A 22,149-nucleotide genomic window follows, 5' to 3' on the forward strand; every position below is an offset into this window, starting at 1 on the left:
TGGAGATCTAGAGGAGGAAGTTTACATGAAACAACCTGAATGATTCCCCTCTAGTGATGGTGAGCAATTGGTTTGCAAGTTCAAGAAATCCATATACGGTTTAAAACAAGTATCCCGCCAATGGTATTTGAAATTCCATAATGTAATTTTTTCATTCGGTTTTGTAGAAAACGTTATGGATCAATGTATATACCAGAAGGTCAGTGGGAGTAAAATATGTATTCTTGTTTTATATGTGGATGGCATTTTGCTAGCAACCAATGATAATAGTTTGCTGCATGAGGTGAAATAATTCCTCTCTACAAATTTTGATATGAAGGATATGGGTGAGACATCTTATGTCATTGGCATTAAGATCCATAGAGACAGATTTTGAGGTATCTTGGGTCTATCTCAGGAAACCTATATTAATAAAGTTTTAGAGAGATTCCGAATGAAGGATTGTTCACAAAGTGTAGCTCCCATTGTAAAGGGTGATAGGTTCAGTTTGAACCAATGCCCGAAGAATGACCTTGAAAGGGAACAAATGAAGAACATTCCATATGCTTTTGCTGTCGGAAGCCTAATGTATGCTCAGGTCTGCACAAGACCTGATATTGCATTTGCTGTGGGAATGCTGGGATGATACCAGAATGATCCAGGTTTAAACCACTGGAGAGCTGCAAAGAAAGTAATGAGGTACCTTCAAGGAACCAAAGAATACATGCTTATGTAAAGACAGACGGACAATCTGGAAGTAATTGGCTACTCAGATTCTGACTTTGCTGGTTGTATTGATTCACGCAAATCAACATCAGGATACATTTTTTTGATTGCCGGTGGAGCTGTATCATGGAGGAGTGCCAAGCAGACATTGACTGCGACTTCCACTATGGAAGCCGAGTTTGTCTCTTGTTTTGATGTTACTTCACATGATGTATGGTTTAAGAGTTTCATTTCTGGGCTTAGAATTATGGATTCTATCTCTAGGCCATTGATGATGTATTGCGACAATTCAGCTGCCGTTTTTATGGCTAAGAACAACAAAAGTGGGAGTCGAAGTAAACACATCGACATTAAATATTTAGCCATAAGGGAACGTGTTAAAGAAAAGAAAGTGGTCATTGAGCACGTCAGCACTGAGCTAATAATCGCTAATCCTTTGACTAAGAGCATGTCACCGTTAAAATTCAAAAATCATGTAGTGAATATGAGACTTGGTTCCACTATGTAATTTTTCATTGTATGAACAATGCTATTTTAATAAAATTCTTAAATATTTTGATTTTTTTCTCATATTGATGTGCACCTTAATTTAATTTTGAGAAAATTCATCTGTGTTGGACCAAGAATAAACATAGGGTGTATTCATTAAGAAATTGTTGCCACATAAATTATAATGTTTAAGAAATAAATACATGGTAATATATGGAAGGTAATACTCATCATTAGAGAACCTATCGCTATGATTTATGTATTTATTACTTAAATACAGATTATCAATGGATTTAAGATGAAATATTAGATTAGAAGTGTGGACCAAGTGGGAGAATGTTGACCGTTTCTCACAGAGGCCGTTCGTGAAAATGAGTCTCTCGCTTTCTTGAGTTTAGGAGTCCTTGAAGTGGTCTACTCTGACTTATTCATCATGTTCATAAAATATAGAAACTGATCCCATGAAAAACTGAGCACGTAGCACCGAAGCTTGATAGAGGCTTCGGCTATAAATACTGTGTTTGGTCTCCAGACTCACTCACTCAATTCCCTTTAGTCTTACACTATCTAAATAGAGTGGAGTAGAGTTTGGAAGTGCCAAACACCAGTGAGAAATGTAACAAATCAGTGAAGAACATCAATAACTGGAGGTACTGTTCTTGGCATTAAAACCTATCGATTTTTGTTTCTAAAGTGTTATTCTGCATTATAGAATTGTTTTGAGCTTACATTTAACTCCTCAAACATTAACTTTTTTTAATAAAATTATGAAAAAATTTATTTTATTTATTATTATTTTTAATAAAATTATCAAAATTTCCACTTAGCCCCCAATTCGAATGTGAATGGTATTTTATTTTCTCGTTAAGATCTACTTATTAAAATGATGGAAATGAGGTGACGTGTCACGGTTTTAATCATTGAATCTCAAAGAGGGGAAGTAAATTCTAAAATGAGCCACGAGCTATAATTTGAGTATTTTATAAGGTGTTTTTGGTTGAAATATATATTACAAATGGACGATGTTCCTATGCTGCCTAACTTTGACTATTGGTGTATTTCTAGTACAAATTGTATTTTTTTTCTTTTAAATATTTTTTAAATATCTTTAAATATTTAAAAAAAAACAATAATACATAGCTTGATTTGATTATATAGACCAAATCATCTCATCTAATCTTATATCATATAATCATTATAACTTTCTTAAACTCCCATATAAAATATAATAAACAATTCAATTTTTTCAAATATCAAAACAAAATTTATATTATAATAATATTTTATTTAACTTTCAACTTTTATCTTATCTCATATGTGTAACCAAACAATGCTACTGACTTAGTTTGGTTTCACAAACCTTTGAAATTATTTCATTTCATCTCAATATTCAAATACTATTCAAACACAAACATTTTTCAATTTCAAATTTTTAACATTTTTATCTAATAATTACCTAATCATTATAATTTTTCTAAACTTCTAAACAAAATACAAAAAGCTATTCAAGTTTTTCAATCTCAAAATAAAAATAATATTAAAAAATTATATTTTAACCCTCTTTTATCTTTATAAACTTTTTATCTAATTTTTTTTTTAATTTCATTTCCCAAAATTCTATAAAAATTTAACTTTAATTATTTCATTACTATTTATAAATTTTTTCATTAATTTTTTCAAATTTTTTATCTAATTTTATTTCATATGTATAACCAAACGAGATGATTGTGATTGGCTTATAAATAAATAAAGGAAAATATTCATGACAAGTTCAAAATTAGGGTTCGGATATTTTATTTTTTATTATTATTTTATTTAATAATTAAGAAAGTTTGTATTAATGAAGTTGCGTATTTAACAACGTTTATGTTGCTTATCACAGCCAAATGCTTCCCAGAGTCCCAACGACCATTCCATTCCACAACTTGCCCCACCCAGCGCTCCAACGAGCATATTCTCTCTCTCTGTACGACTGAAGCGCCGGCCCACCCTCGAAAGGTAAAAACTTTGATCTTTCCTGCGAGAACTTGATCCCCATAACTTTATCATGAGATTACGAAAATTGATTTCTTTGCCCACGTTTCTTAGCTGACAAACAGGCCTCTTAGGTTTATGTTCTTGATTCGTAAGTTATTGTTAATTGCTTTCTGTGTTCTGAATATGCTTTTCGTATCTCAGATTTATTTCTTGTTTTGAAGTTTTATTCCTTCGTTAAAACTCGTGGTTTTGGGTTGCATATCTGTTTTCTGGGATTGCCGATGAATGTTTTGTTATATGATATGCCTCTTTTGAACCTGAGAGTCACAGTTTGAACACAAAATTCGTCTTCTCCCCTTCTCGAACTCCGTGCCGGAGTATCCTTAGGTGATTGCATTTGGGTAATGAAATGATCTCAGATATTTTGTGAATAATAGTAAAAAAAGTAATGAAAAAGTAACGATAAAATATTGAATAGTAGATGAAAAATAATAATAAAATAATGAATAGAATACTCCACTATCCAAATTAGCCCTTAATGTATCTAAGTACCCTGATTGAACACATAGTTTGAATTGTAATACCCTCCTCTGTGTGAATAATATTATATTATCGTTTCTATATGTGTTCTTAATAAAAAAAAGGTTATTTTTTCTTCTAAGTTCTGTCTGTGCGCATGGTTTCGGGCTCTTATAATAGGACTAGAATGGGGGATAGTCCATTTCATAGTGGTTGGAGGTTAGCAGCAGGGCAAGCAACTTGTGATGGCTCAGTTAGAAGCCTGTTTGGGCTTATTCACGAACTAAAAACACAATATAAAGCAACTAATTCAGGCTCTATATTTAGACTTTGTCAATCCTTACTTACCGGGTTGATTGTGTTTGTGGTATCAGATTTAAAGCTGCATTCTGGCACTGATGATAAACAAGCTGAAGAGGAACAGTATCTAGTTTGAGAGAGTTACGATTCAAAGTCATTGTTAGGGCTAAAATAAGTCTTTAAGTTATCATCAATGGGGCAAAATAAGACAATATCACACTTGGACAAGAAAAGTTTGAGCTAGGCGCTTGTTAGCACAAATTCATGATGCCTTGGAAACCTTAGCAAATGATAGGGATATTTAACCAGTAAGCTAACACTAGTGAGAGAGTGTTCAGCTCCGATCCCAGTTGGTTTGAGCCTTAACTTATTAAGATGATACTCTAGATATCATGTGCTGAAGTCAAACAAAGAAAGCCGTATAAATGGCTGAGCCATTTATGCATATCTACCATCAAGGAGTACCCTACCATTGTCTTCAACTTTATTTATAGTCTTAAAATACTTTCCCCTATTATAGTGAATTATGCTTTTGATATTTCTCGCTAAGAATTATATTGCCATATTGAGGTCATAATATATATATATATATATATGTATACACATATTAATGTTTGTGACCTCAGGCACAATGGATGTGAGAGTTGGGCTCGCTCTTGTTATATTGTTGGGTGCTACTTGGGCTTGTGATGCTAGAAAACTTGGGAACACTGAATTGGATAGTGGGAATGGAAGGATTTATGAGATAACAGGTGAAATTTTCAGCCGTCTTTTTAATCTTGTTTTTGTTCTTTGCCATTTAATTATTTTCATTATTTTTGTTTCTCACTTCTCAACACCTAGTTGGCTAATTATCATCATGCAACAGATGAAGATGCTAATTTCATGCCTAATGTACTTGCTCGAACCATTAGTTTTAAATTTGGTTCAAATCGTAGAAGTTTATGGGGATAGATTAAGTCCAATGTGTTTTCTTGCTTATTTTTGCGATTTTGTGCTTTTCTTCCCTTCTAAGCTCTTCTTCTTACCTTTTTTTTTTATGATGGGGGACCACCTCACGGCAGAGCCCTTAGGACTCATGCATGGAACCTAAATGCTCGGGGAGACTAACACAACAACTCAGGCCTCCCTGTTAGGGATCTCGGTCAAGTCCCTAAACACTATGAGCTCCACGCCAATAGTAGCCTTGTGATGACCGAACTCTTGTTCCTCTCTTGCTTGGTTCTCGATCAATGGTGGTCAAGATGACCACTTTGGTATGATAAGGTTAGGTGTTTAGGCTAAGATGGATGTATGAGATGGTGGAAAAGGTCAAGGAAGTGTATGGGCTACAATGGAGTAAGGGGCGCACAGCACTAGAGTGGACTAGGGTTGGCGCCACTTGAACTTTGGGGTTTAGGGTTTGGAAAGGTTGATGGGCGGCTAGGGTTTAGGTTTAGGGTTTGTTTAGGGTTTGGAGGTGGGGGGCTAGGGTTGGACGGCCACAAAGGTTTGACTTGGTTGCTTGATTGAGTGATTTTAGGGAAGGGTCCTAAAATCTAGGAACTCAATTTGGGAATGGATATGGCCTGTTATGGGGATGTGATTGGGTCAACTAGGGTTCCTAAATTATAGGAACTCTAATATGGAAAGGAGAGGGGCGGCTAGGTCAAGTCTCACTATGGCAAGTGATTGCCGAAAATGAGTATGACTTGGCAAGGATAATGTGTTTCGTCTAGGGTAGGGTTTGATGAGGCAAACCAATTATGGAAAGCTGACAAACACTATGGTGGTCAACTTTTATGGATTGGATGGATTGGAAGAGCAAAAAATATGATGAACAACAAGAACACAATGAAGAGCACTCAAGAACAAAAGTAACAATACTTATGAACTTGAATGAACAAAACACAAACAATGATAATCCAATACTTGATTCACGAATTGCACAAGAATTGAATAAACCTCATATATTGATAAACACAACTTGGATTCACAAATTGCACCAAGTTGCAAGAAAACAAGATAAATGAATTACACCTATTCAATGAATTACACCTATTCAATGAATTGCAAGGTGTAATCCTCTCTTTGGGATTCACGAATTTCACCCAAAAAGCCCAAGTGCAAAGGCACCGTTTATGATCTCTCAAACAATACTCTTCCCTCTAGGAGTTTTTGCCAAAAGATTCTAAAGCGAGTGAAAGATGTCCTATTTATAAGCAATACAAATTGGAAAGCCCCCAATAGGTCCCTTGAAAATAAATAAATAAATCAAATTAAATAAATAAAATAAATAAAATAAATAACATGATGGTGGTCATGGACCAAGACTAGCCGTGACATGCATGGCCCATGGTGGGCTAAGTTGGTGCATGGTGGTCTTCGAACTGGTCCATGATTAGGTGGTGCGGCATGGCTTACTGATGGTGAGCCATGGTGATGCACGGCATGGCCCAGGCTGGTGGCCTAGGCGCTGAAGCTGCAAGGCATGGGTTGGAGCCATGCGCTGGATGGCATGCCACTGACTTGCTCTGCAAGGCAAGGGTTGGAGCCGTGCGCTCACGGCATGCCACTAACCTCGTTGGTGTGCGACAAGGCTGTGCATGTGCACGCGCGCGCGCACTGGGTGGGCTGGAGGTGCCGTGCATGGCCTTGCGGCACATGGGCGCGCACGTGCAAGGGCCGCGCGGCCCATCAAGGTGCACATGGGCCTGCGCACTGAAACTTGCAAGCGTGCGCGGCGCGTTGCTGCGCGCATGCGCGCGTGGTCTAGTGTTGCATGCATGGCTGCACGCATGAGCGTGCGGCGCATGTGTTAGGGACCTCGGTCAAGCCTCTAAACACTATGATCTCCTCGCCTGGGATCTCCTTGTGATGACCGAGTGCCCATTCCTCTCTTGCTTGGTTCTTGAATAAAGGTCACAAAGGTGGCAACTTTGGTAGAATGAGGTTAGGTGATTAGGCTTGACTTGTCGTGTGGGTTGGTGGGAAAGAGGATGGCGTGTGAGGATTGCAAAGGGTGATGGAGGCGCACGGCAATGGAGGGAACTAGGGTTGGCGCCACTTGGGGTTTAGGTTTAGGGTTGGATGAAGGATGATGAATCAGGGTTAGATGTTGGGCGGCTAGGGTGGACGGTTACAAGGAATGGATTGAGTGATTGGTTGAGAGATTTTAGGAGGGATTCCTAAAATCTTGGAACTTCACTAATGGAAGGATATGGCCGGTTATGGGGAAGATATGGTCAACTAGGGTTCCTAAATTATAGGAACCCCAATATGGGAAGGGAGGTGGGCGGCTAGGGCTAATCCAATTAAGGCTAGTGTTGGCCGAAAATTAGACTTGGATTCAAATGGGAGTATGTTTCGGCGGCAAACATGGATAGAAGAGGGGTAATTATGGGAATGCCGTATATGGAAGTGTAGAATTGGCTAGGGTTTTATGGGATTGGCGGCAAGCTATTTATGGAATGAGGACTAAAGCAAACACTATAGTGGGCGACACTAAGGCTTTGTTTGGATCTTGAACTACTCTCAACTCATCTCAACTCATCATTACAACTTTTTCAAATTCCAATACAAAATATAATAAACAATTCAACTTTTTCAAATCCCAAAATAATAATAATATTAAAAAATAATATTCCAACAATATTTTATCATCTCAACTCAACTCAACTCACTTCAACATCCAAACACACTCTAAGTGTTTGGGGGATCAAATGAGGCAATTGATGGGTTTGGCAATGAACAATCCGAAGAACATAAAGTATTCTCAAGAATAATTCAAGAATAAATCAAGAACAATGCACATAAAAATAATAATATCGATAGAGAGAAAATGGAAGGCAAGAGAGAATGAATAATACTCATAAGATTGATAACTTGAATCACACTTATTCACGAATTGCAAAGTGTGATTCTCTCCTTAGGGATTCACGAATTGCACCCCAAAGAGCCCAAGTGCTAAGCATCGAAATGTATGATCTCAAGAACAAAGCTGTCCAAAAGGAATTTGTCAAAAGATGTAAAAGAAAAGACTAAGGGTCCTATTTATAACAGTTACAATTTGGAAATCCCCAATAGGTCCCTTGGAATAATTAAATAAATCAAATTAAATAAATAAATTAAATAACAAGATAAGGGTCATGGACCAAGCCTAGCCGTGGCATGCGTGGCCCATGGTGGGCTAGAATGGTGCATGGTGGTCTTTGGGTTGGTCCATGGCTAGGTGGCACAACATGGCTTGCTGATGGGCATAGCATGGTGCCATGCATGGGCCTGCTGATGGGCATGGTCTGGTGCCATGCAAGGCCTGCTGATGGTGAGCCATGTGTGCGTGCTGCATGACCCAGGCTGGTGGCTTGGGCGCTAGGCTGCAAGGCATGGGCTGGATCCATGCGCTGGATGGCATTCTTGGTGGGCATGCCACTGGCCTAGCCTGCAAGGCACGGGCTGGAGCTGTGTGCTGGATGGCATGCCTGTGAGGGCATGCCACTAGCCTTGCTGTTGTGCGGTGTGGGCTGCATGCTGGGGTGTGCGCGTGGGTGCGCGCAGGCATGCGCGCAGGGGTGCGCGCGGAAGCTTGTGCCTGGGCATGCGCATGGGCGTGCGCATGCCAGGCTGCGCACTGGGCTGTGCGCAGGCACTAACCTCGCTGGCCTGCATGCTAGGCGCCCCGTACGTGTCACGGCACGGGCCAAGGCATGCGTGTAGGCTAGCCATGGTGATGTCCTTGCCTTCCAAGGGTAGTGTCGAGACTTGTCCCGAGGCTACTTTTCTAGGGGTTTTAACAGCCATGCGCGCGGCGCATGGCTACGTGCGCGGACAGGCACTTACTAGCCTCGCTAGCCCGCATGCTGGGCGCCCCGTGTGTGCCATCGCGAGGGCCAAGGCATGCATGCATGCTGGGCGCCCCGTGCGTGTCACCCCAAGAGCCAAGGCATGCTTGTGGGCTAGCCAAGGTGCTTGTCCCCACCATGACTAGGGCATGTGCGGCATCTCTAGAGGCAACTCGACGTGGGGGTCTAACACTCCCACTTAAATCACAATTTGATCCTAGAAGGAATCGAACCTGTGACATGGGGCTCATGCACATAAGTTCACTCTTACCACTTGGGCTACCCACGGGTGGGTTTCTAAGTTCTTCTTACTCTCAAGCTTCTCTATGGATTTGTTAGCAATGTGATCTACATCATTTGTTGTAGGGGTGCTACCCGTACCAACCGAGCAGGTAGCCCCAAGCCTCACCTCTGCATGGGCAAGGGGCAAGTTGAGCCCAAATGCTAGGGGGCGGATTGACCCCCTTGGTCGTCTGGCCCCCGTGGGCCTTAATGGGCCCAGAATCCCTTTTTTTAGCCAATTTTGGCTCAAAACCTTATTTGATGTATTTTCAAAATTGAAATTAAATGCATAAAACATGAAATTAAAATTGAATGCATAAAACATAAAATTAAATGTTATCTCTAATAAAGTTTCTAAGTTCTAACTAATAATTCTAACTTATAACAAATAGTATAAACTATTACACATTAATCTAAAACTATTACAAATTAATCTAAAAATATTACAAATTGTCAAATAACTTTTTTTGATAAGTTACAAATTGTCAAATAACTTGAATGAATAACAATGTTTCTTGAATTGAAATAGATTTAAAAAAAGGAAATAAAGGTAACAACATGAACATGTAGCAAGATGAGATGGTTACTCCAGGTGACAGCATAAAACCTGAAAAAAAAAGGCAAAAAAATATGAGAATATGAATTAGTAGCATTATTAACACATATACTACAAATAATTAACTAACAAAGTTAACAAACTAATGGTGGTGTATCAAAGTCAATTGCGGCTGATGTAGATTGAGATGGAGCCTCTTTTCCAGAAGTTTTTCCTACAACAATTGAATTTGAATTAAATTTGTCAAATAAGTATAACACAATCTATTATAAGCAAAAGCATAATAATAAACTAAGAGTGATTACCGCTTCCAGGCTAATCAACATCATCCTCCTTATAGCTCTCTGCAAAGTCTACCACCTTCGAAACCTGAATTGGCTTCCCTTGGATCCAATTCAGAGTGCAAATTAAAGCCTCCACAGTGCTAGGAGAGTGGAGGCTAGGAGACAATGAACTTCGAAATGAATCCAATATGCGTCCCCTATGCTACATATAGACTCTAAGGCTATGGTAGAAATAAGGTTGGCCAAAATATTGCGGGCTCTCTCTCCAAGAACGAGATACTTGACGGCATTTACTTTCCACCAAGCTAAGATATCAAACTACTCCGCATAGAGTTGTATGTCCACCGACAAGTATATGTCCAAGTCCGATTGGCAGTCTAAATTCTTCCGAAGCTTAAGGGTATCGCCAAACCTCATACCCCACTTATGCTTTTTCGGCCTATCGGCTTCTAGAGGAGGCGATGCGGTGGATGGTGAAGTCTTTATATTAACATCCTTGAATGTGGCGAACTCATCATACAACCTATTGAATGTGTTCTTAACCCTTACCACAAGTTGATCTTTCCACTAGGTTGGGTGTGTGCAAGCGGATGCCCCTACCCACCCACCACCCTTAATCTATTGAATCACCAATAAAAGGAACCAAGTGTTTGAGATTAAACGCATCAGATGTCTTGATATTGCTAGAAGCTTCAAGCGATAGGCGTTTGGATTAGTCTTCTCTATGATCTCCAAAGATCCAATCTTTCTTGTTGCTAGCTTGTTGTACTCATCCACTGATGCAGCATGGTGTAATGGAAGCCGAATTTGCAAACATTAAGATCACACAACTCTTGAGCAAACTCAAAAGAAAACCCTCATAAAAGAAATCTATTATTAGGATCCAGTAAGATAACAAGTTGTTCATGCATTTCAAAACCAGTTTGCTTAAATGATAAAAGGAAACCAAAACAAATTGAGATTCAATGAAAATCAAATTCTGCAAATTGCAAAATTAACTACATTGGCTGATCAATTTGTCTCCCACACCTCCAGTGAGCTAAAATCTGAATTTTGCTCGATGAAATGTCCCAAGTGCCCCAAGTGCATCGACTAAGTCTTAAATCGCAAATCTCACTCTTCCATGTACGTCCCACAACCGTGTCCCAAAGCGCTTTATTGCCTATTTTGTCATGTTTTTGTGCTTTTCTTCCCTTGTAAGCTCTTCTTCTTGCTCTTAAGCTTCTGCATGAATCCATTGCCAATGTGATCTTCCTTATTAATACCTTTGAATTAGAAAAATCGCTTCTCTTAAATAGTTTGCAGCCAAATATTGAAATTGGTTTGGATTTTCTTAAACAACTGTATAGGTTGCCTGAAGTGTTATGCCTAATAAAGAAAAGTCTCCTGAACATGACAAAGTCAGTGACTTCAAGTGCATAGGGCTGTATCTCTTCACTTGGATATGTTTAATATTTTGGAAAACTTTCTGCTTTGAGATGTAACTGTAATTATTTGTAGGAATCATCTAACTAAATCATACTTGCAAAAAGTTATTTCTGTAATAATGAAATCTACAGATAGTTTCTCATTGAATATGCTAAGAATTTTAAGGTCCATGTGTTTTCTTATTGTATTTAGGGGTGGCAATATATGGCACGATCTGTGAATCAACACGAACATGTCACGGGTTTGGGTTTGATATAAATGGATTTAGGTCAAAACAAGTTGACCCAATAAGATACAATTCATAAACGGGTCAACCTACGAAACCCGTAATCAACCTGCGTAAACACGAATAAATTTAAAAAAAAAATGTTTAGTTTTATATGCCTTTATTGTTGTTGGGATGTAATATTAATATTAGTCTTTGACTACTTAATATATCAAATGATTAAATTCTTTTGGTTAATATGTAATATTTTATGAAAATATTAATTTTCTTCTTTATTATTAGTTTGGATATTGATCATTAAATATTTTAACATGAATTCAGTTGTAATGGTGAGTAATTTATATAGTTATCCTTGTATTATATATGAAATTATATTAATTGGGTTAAAAAATAAATATACAAGTCAGCTCAATCTATTTATATGAAATGGGTTAAACGGGTTGAAACGAATTTAGCAGGTTGTGTTCAGGTTGACCCATATAGTCAACTTGACACGACACAAACAAGACCCACAAATGTGAATTGCCACTCCTAATTGTATTTTATATGTAAATTGCATATCTTGGCATGGGGATGTTACAAAATTGATGTTGTTACGTTTTGGTTCAGTTATACAAACCAACTATCAGGATCAAGATAGTGAACTAAGTGAAGTTCAAAGTTTGAAAGAAGTTTCAGGTAATGACAGAGTTTGTACATTGTGTGAGGAGTTTGCTACACAGGCACTTGATTACCTTGCTGAAAACAAGACCCATACCGAGATCTTTGATGCCCTCCATCAGGCCTGCTCTCAGATAGGCTCTTTCAAACATGAGGTAATGTCTCCCTTTGGCCAAGTTGATATACTGGATAAAACCTTGTATTTCTGTTGTAAAACAGTTCTGCAGCAGCCCTGATTACCCAAATACAAGAGGGGGGAAAACGGTATTGTTGATCTCAGCATCAGGTCTTGCCCAGTACAAATTATTATTTCTTTAATAAGCAAAAAAATGTATTGAATCAAATAAATAGGCAAAACCCAAGTACACAAAAAGTATACAAAGGATAGCACCTAAATACAGATTAGGAGCTAGAAATGGATGGTCTACAAAACTCCAACCATTCCTTTAAAGCCAAATGCACCACACAAGGCATAAAGGAATAATTTTCCTCATGGCAGCAATTTTTAGTTAATCGTATTCAAGGATGTTTGAATGGTTGATAGGTTCTAGAAATTATAAGTAAAATGCAGTGTATAAAAAAAGTATGATGCAGTGTAGATGAGAGCACTGATAACATATTATAAAATCCCATATTTGTAGAAACAAGGAAAATGTAATGGTAGTGTGTTAAATAAATGTGTGGAAGCTTATAAAGCATTACCTAATCTTAAAACTGAGTGGTGTCTGATCTCTATAGCTGCTCCCCCCTCCCTCCCTTTCTATCTCCTAATTTATCTTCTTTTTGCCCTGGACAGTGCATCACTTTGGTGGACTATTATGCTCCTCTGTTCTTCTTAGAGGTTTCATCTGTACAACCTCAAGAATTCTGCCGAAAAGTCAATCTCTGTCAACAAATTGCCAAGATTTCTTTGCAACTTCATGAAGACAGCTGTGGGCTTTGCCACCGTACTGTTTCAGAAATAATAGTTAAGTTGAAAGATCCTGACACACAGGTATGTACTTGCATCATTTCCTAAGCTAAACATAGTTTTTTTGATAAGTTAAGCTAAACATAGTTTAATATAATTTCAAGTACTTTTTTCCAGTTATGGTAAGCAACCATCTCACCTTTATACACACATGCTCTTCCTGTTCCAATCATCTGACCTTTATACACACATGGTCTTCCTGTTAGTATAAGTACCACGTAGCACTAAAGATTTACCAGATTTTGAACTCTGGGACATATTTATATCTCATATTCTTATATTTGTGAACGAAAAAAAAATTGAATCCGTTCCCACTGTGGAAATGCATGATTCTACTGGACATTTTCTGCTTGCATGTTGATTTTTTTCCTTGTGGAAGGCTACCAAAACTTACATTAAATATGAGTTGAGTGAGTGAACCTCATGTCCTCTATGAACTATATGCGAAATTCACAACCATGGCCCTTGTTCAAAAGTAGAAGAAGAAATGGAGTGCACAAATATAGTAAGAAATTAATGTAGTTTTAGAACAGGGGCAACTACTTTATTCAGATCGACATCTATATGATTGAATTTAAAGATCACAATTTCAGCTTTTGATCTTTTGTGTAGATAAGTTTTTGGGAGTTTAGGATGCATGTTTTGGAAAGCCTGCTGGCTACTGAAAGATTGAAATATTAATGCAAAAATGTATTTGGAAAATAGAAGGTAAAGAAAAAATACCGAAAACTTCTGGCAGCTGAATATACATACACATATTTGAAAATTAAAGTTTATTATAGAAATTTAATAAGTTACATAGTTGTGGAATGGCTTCCAGCTTATGTGAAGTCATGATTTTATTTTTGAAAGAAGATCCATGACGACTGTTAAGATCATTGTTTAAATTTGACTGCTATTCTATTATGGAACAAAAGGGGGATATGTTGCACAATATGTAAGGATATATCCAACGAAAAACACAGAATTATGTGGTCTGATATACTATTGATGAATAGTGCTAAGTATGCAACTCACATCTTATCTTGCTTTTATGTCAGCTAGAAATCATTGAATTGCTTTTGAAGGCATGCAATTCCATGGAGAACTATGTGAAAAAGGTGAGAACAATTTTAACAAGTTAACCTTTTTTTTTTTTATATATAAGTAACAAGTTAACCTTTTTGAAGGTTCTAATAAAAAAGTCAAAATATATTTATTCCTGTTTGTTGATCTGAATTAATTGACGTATGATTTTTTTGATTTCTCCTGGACCTTGTCTATGCGGAGGTTCTTAACACTTGAATGATTTGCATTCTTTCAACATGCTTAGAACTGAATAGGCAACTTTACGATTAATGGCACGAGGATGCTATAAGTTGGCTGGTTAAAGGTCAGCGGGAAAAGAAATACCAGAAGAGGATAACCAGGCCTTCTGCCTGGTTTTGTTTTTGTTTTTGTTTTTTTTTCATTTTTTTATTATTAAGATATGTTTTAGAATACGATATTCATGATTGGAGAAAAGTGTTACTTAGGTTTATCCACTATACTTGATTTTCTGATGTCCTAAATTCTTTGGCAGTGCAAGAGAATGGTTTTCGAGTATGGACCTCTGATCCTAGCCAATGCAGAGAAATTTCTGGAAACAACAGACATATGCACCGTTCTTCACGCCTGCAATTCACCTGCAGCTAGTAGCAATGAAGCATCACATGTGGCAAAGATATCCTTGCTATCTGATTCTTAATTGTGCCAGACAAACCCAGTGGCATGAAAATGTGTGAGCAGACGCTTATATTATACTCATTCAAGGTGTGTGTGCATGATAATGTAGTGACATAGTGTTACTGGTGCTATGTTGTACAATATGTGATATGTGCTCCAAATCTAATGCTTGCACGAAAGTGACTCTGAAAATGTATATAGCGTAGTTATTGGATTTCCCCTTTCTCACCTACTAAATGATGGGAAACACGATGGCCTTTGTTCTTAGTTCTGGAAACACAAGCATGCCGACACTCACTTAGAAACAGCTCTCGAGTCTCATAAAAGTTTTGAGTTATTGCAGATGCACAGATGCAATTTGCAGGGACTGCATTTGAATGGGAACACATTAACATCGAGATTTATTTTTTCAGCTCCCTTTTTTTTTTCCTTGGCAAATATAAATTACAAAAGTGGATAGCAAGGGAAAACGAGGATGAAAAATACGCACTTGCATGATGAAGTACTCGAGGGAAACTTTTTTCCACACTTTGATGTGGATATCATCCTTACCTATTAGATGTGGATATAATCTTTAAGATGAACCCATGTGACAAAATTAAGAAGCAAATAGGAGGAAACATGCTGACAACGCTTACAACATCTGGCCAATGTATTTCCATGCACTTGATCAATGACCAAACTCTCTCTCTCTCCCTCTCCCTCCACACCCACATTCAGTAATTTACATGAGATAGAAGAATCCATACTTTTTTTTTTGGTTTTTTAATATTGTCCAATCGTACTAGCTTGTTTGCTGGCCAACTGAGGATGCTATGGCAATGGATAGGAACAATGAACAGTAAATCTACATGCGAATGTCAAGAAAGAAAGAGAATATAGCAAATGTACTGAATGAACTTCGTTGTCTACTTGAAAACAAAACAAGTGGTAACAGTAACACTATCCCTCTGGGCTCATCCAAAAGAGATGGGGACAGTCCAAATGGGAAAGGAACAGTTAGCACCACCTTGTTCAATCCAAATCCAAATCCAAATGTAAATGTAAATGGTGGGTACTCTTCCGACTTTTATTTGGAGTGTCGAATCCGCACAAGCAAATATAAACATGACAAACAAATGCTTCTGCGGTATATCCAGAAGGACCATTCTTTGGTAGCAACCCCTCGCCCTCGGCAATGCAGGGAAGCAACCTTTACCCGTACGTACCAGAGAGGAAAAGGATAAGATTTACGCCCTGTTTATGTGGGAAAGAAAAATGATATTTATAATTGTGAGTGTGCAAGTGCTGTGCAATTATTTTTAAAAAAATAAATAAATACATGACCTATATAAAAAAAAAAATTAATTTTTTAATAGTAGATATTACTCTTTTTTAAAGTGACTGCATGACGTTTCCGCACTCTACAATTGTATGTAACATTACTACGTGGGAAAGCTGCCCTGTGCATTCCTTAAGAAAAAAAAAATTATCATACGCCACAAATGCGGCTTATTTCACGGGGTGTACATGGGCTGTCTCACATTAACATTGTGCACGCATTATGGTTAGTCTATATATATATAAATGAGTTAGTCTATATATAGTCCTCAAATGAAGATTATTTATGTAAACTCATATAGTTATATTTAAAAAAAATTAAAATTATAATAATATTTTTTTTAAAATAATATTTTTTTCTTCTTTTACTCTCATTTATCAATAAGATTGTACACGTAGTCCCTCAGTTAAGACTGTCAATAGAACTATATATATATATATATATATATATATATATGTAAGTTTTGTATACTTTAATCATAAAGTCTCGCGCAAGATGTGCAAGGAGACTTCAAATAGCTAATTAGCTCCAAGGTGAGCCATTATTAATAAATAGAATCAATTTTTAGTTAACCAGCTTATTAATTGTACTCTGAGAAAAATATTTATTTATTTTTAAATAATAATAAAAATATTACAAATTGAATCCTAGCACAAAAAAAAAAAAAAAAAAAAAGGAAAGAAAGAGAGAAAGGAAAATAGATAAATTGGGTCAAAATGCGTGGCGTCAAATGTCAAGATAAAGCAATGTGCATACGTGTATGGCTGCAAACTGCATACAGAACATCGCACCATATCCACGCGTCGTCTCCTTCTTGGTTAGTCACGACAAGACTGTTAGGTTATCGGTGCATTTCTGGTGGAGGAGGAAACTTCATGGACCCCGCCAATAGCGATCTCACACATGGAGCCAAATTTGGACGTTGTGAAGGATGAAGGAAGCTCAAGTACTAGTATTCATTTATGAAATATTATTGGGAGAAGTTACTGTATATATTGTATCTATATATATTGTGCGGTAAAATTTACACCACATATTTTTTAAATTTAAAATTAGAGATGGATGAGAGAGAGCTGATAAGAGAGAGCAGAAATGAGAGAGAGAGCAGAGATGAGAGAGAGGATGACGAGGGAGAGACGATGAGAGAGAGGCCAAGATGAGAGAGAGAGTCGAGGAGAGAGAGAGAGAGTCGGTGAGAGAGAGAACCAAGATGAGAGAGAGACAATGAAGGATGAGAGAGAGAGAACTAAGATGAGAGAGAGACGATGATGGATGAGAGAGAGACGATGACACTGATGGATGAGAGAGAGACACTGATGAGAGAGAGCTGATGAGAGAGAGATGAGAGAGAGAGAAGCCGTCTACGTTTGAAGGAAAAAAAAGTGGATGAGAGGTATCCACATAGTATATACATTGTGTGTACCACTACAGTAAATACTTTTTAGCCATACTCTTCATTTATTATCACCAAAACCAAAACACCTCAAAAATACTTTGTTTTCGTTTTTATTTGGTTGGTACGCACACGACATCTAATGAAAAACCACAATAATTTTATTCTTTATTTTTAATTAAAATAGAATTTTGTTGGTATAAAATTTTTATATTGTCTATTTATATTTTGGATAATGTTAAGGTGCACACTAAGGACTTATTTGGATAATAAGATGAGATAAGATAGTTTTAAATGAGTTGAATAAAATATTGTTAGAATATTATTTTTTAATATTATTATTATTTTAGAATTTAAAAAAATTAAATTATTTATTATATTTTATATAAGAATTTAGAAAAATTGTAATTATGAGATTATATATGACGAGATGGAATGAGAGTGTTTATGTATCCAAACGGACCTAATTATGCACTCCAAATAGCCACACCAATGTAAATGATTTTTTTTTTTTAAATATTTTTTGAACATCCTTGATCATTAAGAAATAAAATAAAATAAAATATATGAGTGGACATAAATACTCATACTAGTATTTTCCTAAAACTAAAAGATTTTTTTTAAAGAAAATCGGAAAATAGTTAGAAAATTTGGAAAAAGAATTAAACAATCTTTTAAAAAACCCAAACCTTAAAATAAAATAAACTCTTAATTTAAAGAAAAAATAATAATAAAGATGGCCCCCGACGTTGGGACCCCCTTGCATTGGGCAAAGAACCCAAGAGACCCTACTCGCCGCCACCCTATATTCTTCCTTTTTCCAATATTATTATTATTTTTTATATGCTGTATTTTAATTTTTAACTAGCTTGTTAGTTTTTTGTTTTTTACAAGTTATTTGCTTCATTTTTTTCTTCTTATTTTTAAAGTTTCACTTACGTTTATTCATTGTTAATTTTTTTTTTTTTTAGCTTTTGAAGTTTTTCATTTTTGTTTCTAAATTATATCTATTTTTAAATATTTTTTATTTTGTAAATTCTTTTCCATGTGGCATGTCACCTTCAAGAGAAATTGCAAAGCCAATGAGTAAAAAATAAATATGTAAAATTTAATGACCATTTTTTATTTAATTTTTATTTTGTTGCTCGTCGTCATAATAGCTATTTATTATAATAGCTACCCACGTAATAAAATATAAGAGTACTGTTAGTTATAAATTTTGAATAATCAATTTTTGTACAAGAATTTTATAAAAAAATAGATCTCATTAATAAAAAATAATTTTTAAAATGAAATCTATTGATCTATTTTTTATATAAAAATATGTATGAAAATTTATATATTTAAAATTTATAGATAATTTATCTTTTGACTTTTTCTTGCTAACACAAAATCAAATATTCAATAGCCAACTATTTTTAGACTCGGACCGCTCGGCACTCGGTAGGTTCTGTGAAGCACTTGAAGCAACACGGCATATTCTTCTTGAATCTTGCCTCGAATCTACAGAGTACCGTCCAGACGTTCCACCAGGCTCCAGCTCCCCGCTCGAATCTACAAAGAACCGTCCAGACGTTCCTCCAGGCTCCAGCTCTCTCTCTCTCTCTCTCCGTTTCGGGATTGCTTCCATTTTCAAGGTAACCTACTCACCCTTTCTATAGGTAAGAAATCAGATTTTTGTGTACCCTATTTGCTTCTATAGTTCTCTGTCCATGGGTATCTGTCATATAGGTTAGATCTTTAGGACACTGAATTTTTTTCCTAATCATAGAAGGGGTTGGCTATTTTATGAAGTAGGAGGAGTTACATGTACAAGTTTTGTTGTTCTCTCTCTTCTTCTTCTTTTGTTATAATTTTGTCCACTTTTTTTTTTATTTCTTTTTTGTTTGGTACGTTGTTTCCGATAACAAGTTGTTTTCTTTCTTTGATTCATTCGTTGTTTCTTTTTATCTTGCTGATAAATTTACCGCTAATTGTGTATTGGGTTTTCAATATCGCTGTAATTAAGGTGTGAAATGTTGGACTTGTTAGCTTTTAGTGGCTTGCAAATATATGGAGTTTTCGTAGATAAGCAAAGAGCACTGGTGATTTATGGTAGTCTTTTTAGATTTTTTCAGGTGAACATATTGCGTATCTTCTGGCGAAACTGGAACTATAATTAATTGCTGCTCTTCTTCTCGAATCTCGACTTCTTCTGCCAGAGATTTAACGCATAGCCTCTTGTTCAGCTTTTTCAGCGGTCTCTGGGTTATCTCAAAAACCAGGGAATGCTGAAAGATGTGCTTGAAAGCTGAGAGTTCCTTCTATGAGGATGATGTGGTTGTTGCTTCTTTTGGTCTGCCCTTGTTTATCTTTAATGAGATCGGGTATTTGACTCATACCCCATTACGCTTCTGTGATCAAATTCCCTTTGCGGTTAAAAATTTAAGACAACACATAATTTCAAAATATGATGTCTGTGAAGATGGTTGAGCTTTTATGTTGACGAGATCAGTTGTTTTCTCGTACATACATACATATAAATAAAAAAACAATATTGCAGTAGCAGGTACAAGTAAAATATTTTGTCATGGAAAACAAAGGGAGTATATTGATGCAGCGGTACGAATTAGGAAGACAATTGGGCCAAGGTACCTTTGCCAAGGTTTACCACGCAAGGAACCTTAAGACTGGCATGAGTGTGGCCATTAAGGTAATTGATAAAGAGAAGATCTTGAAGGTTGGGATGATTGATCAGATTAAGAGGGAAATTTCTGTGATGGGATTGGTTAGACATCAAAACGTGGTGGAGCTTTATGAAGTAATGGCCAGCAAAACCAAGATTTACTTTGTTATGGAATATGCTAAAGGTGGTGAGTTGTTCAGCAAGGTAGCCAAAGGAAAACTTAAAGAGGATGTTGCTAGAAGATATTTCCAACAGTTGATCAGTGCTGTTGACTACTGCCACAGTCGAGGTGTGTTCCATCGGGATTTGAAGCCAGAAAACCTACTGTTGGATGAGAATGGGAATCTAAAGGTTTCGGATTTTGGACTGAGTGCACTTGCTGAATCTAAGCGTCAAGATGGGTTGCTCCATACAACCTGTGGAACTCCTGCATATGTTGCTCCAGAGGTGATTAACCGAAAAGGCTACGATGGATCCAAAGCAGATATTTGGTCTTGTGGGGTGATTTTATTTGTTCTGTTGGCTGGCTATCTCCCATTCCATGATGCAAATCTGATGGAGATGTATAGAAAGATTGGTAAGGGTGAATTTAAATTCCCAAACTGGTTTGGCCCTGAAGTTCGCAGATTGTTGTCAAAGATTTTGGATCCAAACCCAAATACCAGGATATCCATGGCCAAGATAATGGATAATTCATGGTTCCGGAGGGGGTTGGCTCCCAAATCCAGAATTATTCAATCAGAGGTGAAAGAGCCTGCCCTTCTGGATGCTGATGCGGTTTTTGGACAAAATGAGAATAACATCTCCATTACAGAATCGAAACAAGATCTGGCAACGCCCTCTAACTTGAATGCTTTTGATATCATCTCCTTTTCTGCTGGCTTTGATTTGTCTGGTTTATTTGAGAACGCTGACCAGAAGAAAGAAGTGCGATTTACATCCAACAAACCTGCCTCAACAATAATCTCGAAGCTGGAAGACATTGGAAAGCGACTAAGACTGAAAGTGAAAAAGAAAGATGGGGGGTTACTGAAAATGGAGGGGTCCAAGGAAGGCAGGAAAGGGCTGTTGGGAATTGACACCGAGATCTTTGAGATCACTCCACTTTTCCATTTGGTGGAGATGAAAAAGTCGAGTGGAGATACACTGGAGTACCAAAAGATGTTGAAAGAGGAGATAAGACCAGGTCTCAAGGACATTGTTTGGACCTGGCAAGGAGAGCAGCAGCAGCAGCAGCAACAACAGCAAGAAGAAGAAGAAGAACCACCTCCTGCTCTTCCGCAGCAGCCCATTTCGCCTCTGGATTCATAGAAGCCTCGTGTATCCTGTGGATTAATAATAAAGTTTGTGTATGTAACGTTATTTTCTTTATCTTTGAAGTTTATCATTGTGACTGGAGAGAATAATTACAGAAAACCGTTATTAATTTTAACGTTGTTGGATTTGTTTCATGTAGCACCTTGACCTTAATTGCTTGTTAGCAACATATGCCTAATGCTATGGTGATCAAAGTTTGTTGTGAATACGAGGCAATGTGAACATCCAAGCTTATTTGTATAATTGAAATTTCAAATCAATGATTCCAGTTGTCTGTATCCTCAAAGCATGGAAACTTGCTTTGTAGCTCACGGTGGGAGAAATTTATACATGAATTCAAGCAGCAGAAATTGAAATTTATTAGATGCATCAACACTATACAATGTTCGGTTCAACTGGGAAAGTGCAGGGTCCTCCTCGTTAGACTATAATCACGAACAACTTTCCATCTATGAATTCAATTGGTCACCGACAGACGAGTAAAATGAACAAAAATACTAGCTACAAAATTAATAGAAAACGCGTTTGCTCAC

The 22,149-nt window shown here is 36.9% G+C and overlaps 2 protein-coding genes and 2 long non-coding RNA genes across 7 annotated transcripts; 2 read left to right on the top strand and 2 right to left on the bottom strand.

Annotated features, from left to right (window-relative positions):
• The first annotated feature begins 3,059 nt into the window (after positions 1–3,059).
• LOC121267817 (proactivator polypeptide-like 1) lies at positions 3,060–15,112 on the top strand. Its single transcript, XM_041171889.1, has 6 exons — positions 3,060–3,192; positions 4,617–4,742; positions 12,196–12,401; positions 13,043–13,240; positions 14,257–14,316; positions 14,778–15,112. Exons 2-6 carry the CDS (start codon positions 4,622–4,624, stop codon positions 14,940–14,942), a joined length of 750 nt encoding a protein of 249 aa, XP_041027823.1. The 5' UTR covers positions 3,060–3,192; positions 4,617–4,621; the 3' UTR covers positions 14,943–15,112.
• On the bottom strand, positions 4,982–9,118 carry LOC121267819. Its single transcript, XR_005941086.1, has 3 exons — positions 9,002–9,118; positions 8,948–8,952; positions 4,982–5,119 (listed from the first exon to the last, which is right to left on the bottom strand). It is a non-coding gene; the product is annotated as an uncharacterized LOC121267819 (long non-coding RNA).
• LOC121267818 lies at positions 12,196–13,065 on the bottom strand. The gene is made up of 2 exons (XR_005941085.1): positions 12,949–13,065; positions 12,196–12,478 (listed from the first exon to the last, which is right to left on the bottom strand). It is a non-coding gene; the product is annotated as an uncharacterized LOC121267818 (long non-coding RNA).
• Positions 15,113–19,194: 4,082 nt separating the features above from the next.
• LOC121268096 (CBL-interacting protein kinase 2-like) lies at positions 19,195–21,744 on the top strand. Of its 4 annotated transcripts, XM_041172228.1 has the most exons (3): positions 19,198–19,271; positions 19,742–20,000; positions 20,177–21,744. In XM_041172228.1, the coding sequence occupies exon 3, from the start codon at positions 20,204–20,206 to the stop codon at positions 21,608–21,610; it is 1,407 nt and encodes a 468-aa protein (XP_041028162.1). In that variant the 5' UTR covers positions 19,198–19,271; positions 19,742–20,000; positions 20,177–20,203; the 3' UTR covers positions 21,611–21,744. The 4 variants fall into 4 exon arrangements, with proteins under 4 accessions (XP_041028160.1, XP_041028162.1, XP_041028159.1 ...); XM_041172226.1 differs by having other exon boundaries at positions 19,195–19,271; positions 19,752–21,744; XM_041172225.1 differs by having other exon boundaries at positions 19,742–21,744.
• The last annotated feature ends 405 nt before the right edge of the window (positions 21,745–22,149 follow it).

The sequence above is a fragment of the Juglans microcarpa x Juglans regia genome, chromosome 5S (genome assembly GCF_004785595.1).
Source record: "Juglans microcarpa x Juglans regia isolate MS1-56 chromosome 5S, Jm3101_v1.0, whole genome shotgun sequence".
NCBI lineage: Eukaryota > Viridiplantae > Streptophyta > Magnoliopsida > Fagales > Juglandaceae > Juglans > Juglans microcarpa x Juglans regia.

Coding starts and splice junctions, on each gene's coding strand:
- LOC121267817 (XM_041171889.1), top strand. CDS start 4,622: ATGGATGTGAGAGTTGGGCTCGCTCTTGTTATATTGTTGGGTGCTACT. Junction 4,743..12,195: donor AAGGATTTATGAGATAACAG/GTGAAATTTTCA, acceptor GTTTTGGTTCAG/TTATACAAACCAACTATCAG. Junction 14,317..14,777: donor TGGAGAACTATGTGAAAAAG/GTGAGAACAATT, acceptor ATTCTTTGGCAG/TGCAAGAGAATGGTTTTCGA.
- LOC121268096 (XM_041172226.1), top strand. CDS start 20,204: ATGGAAAACAAAGGGAGTATATTGATGCAGCGGTACGAATTAGGAAGA.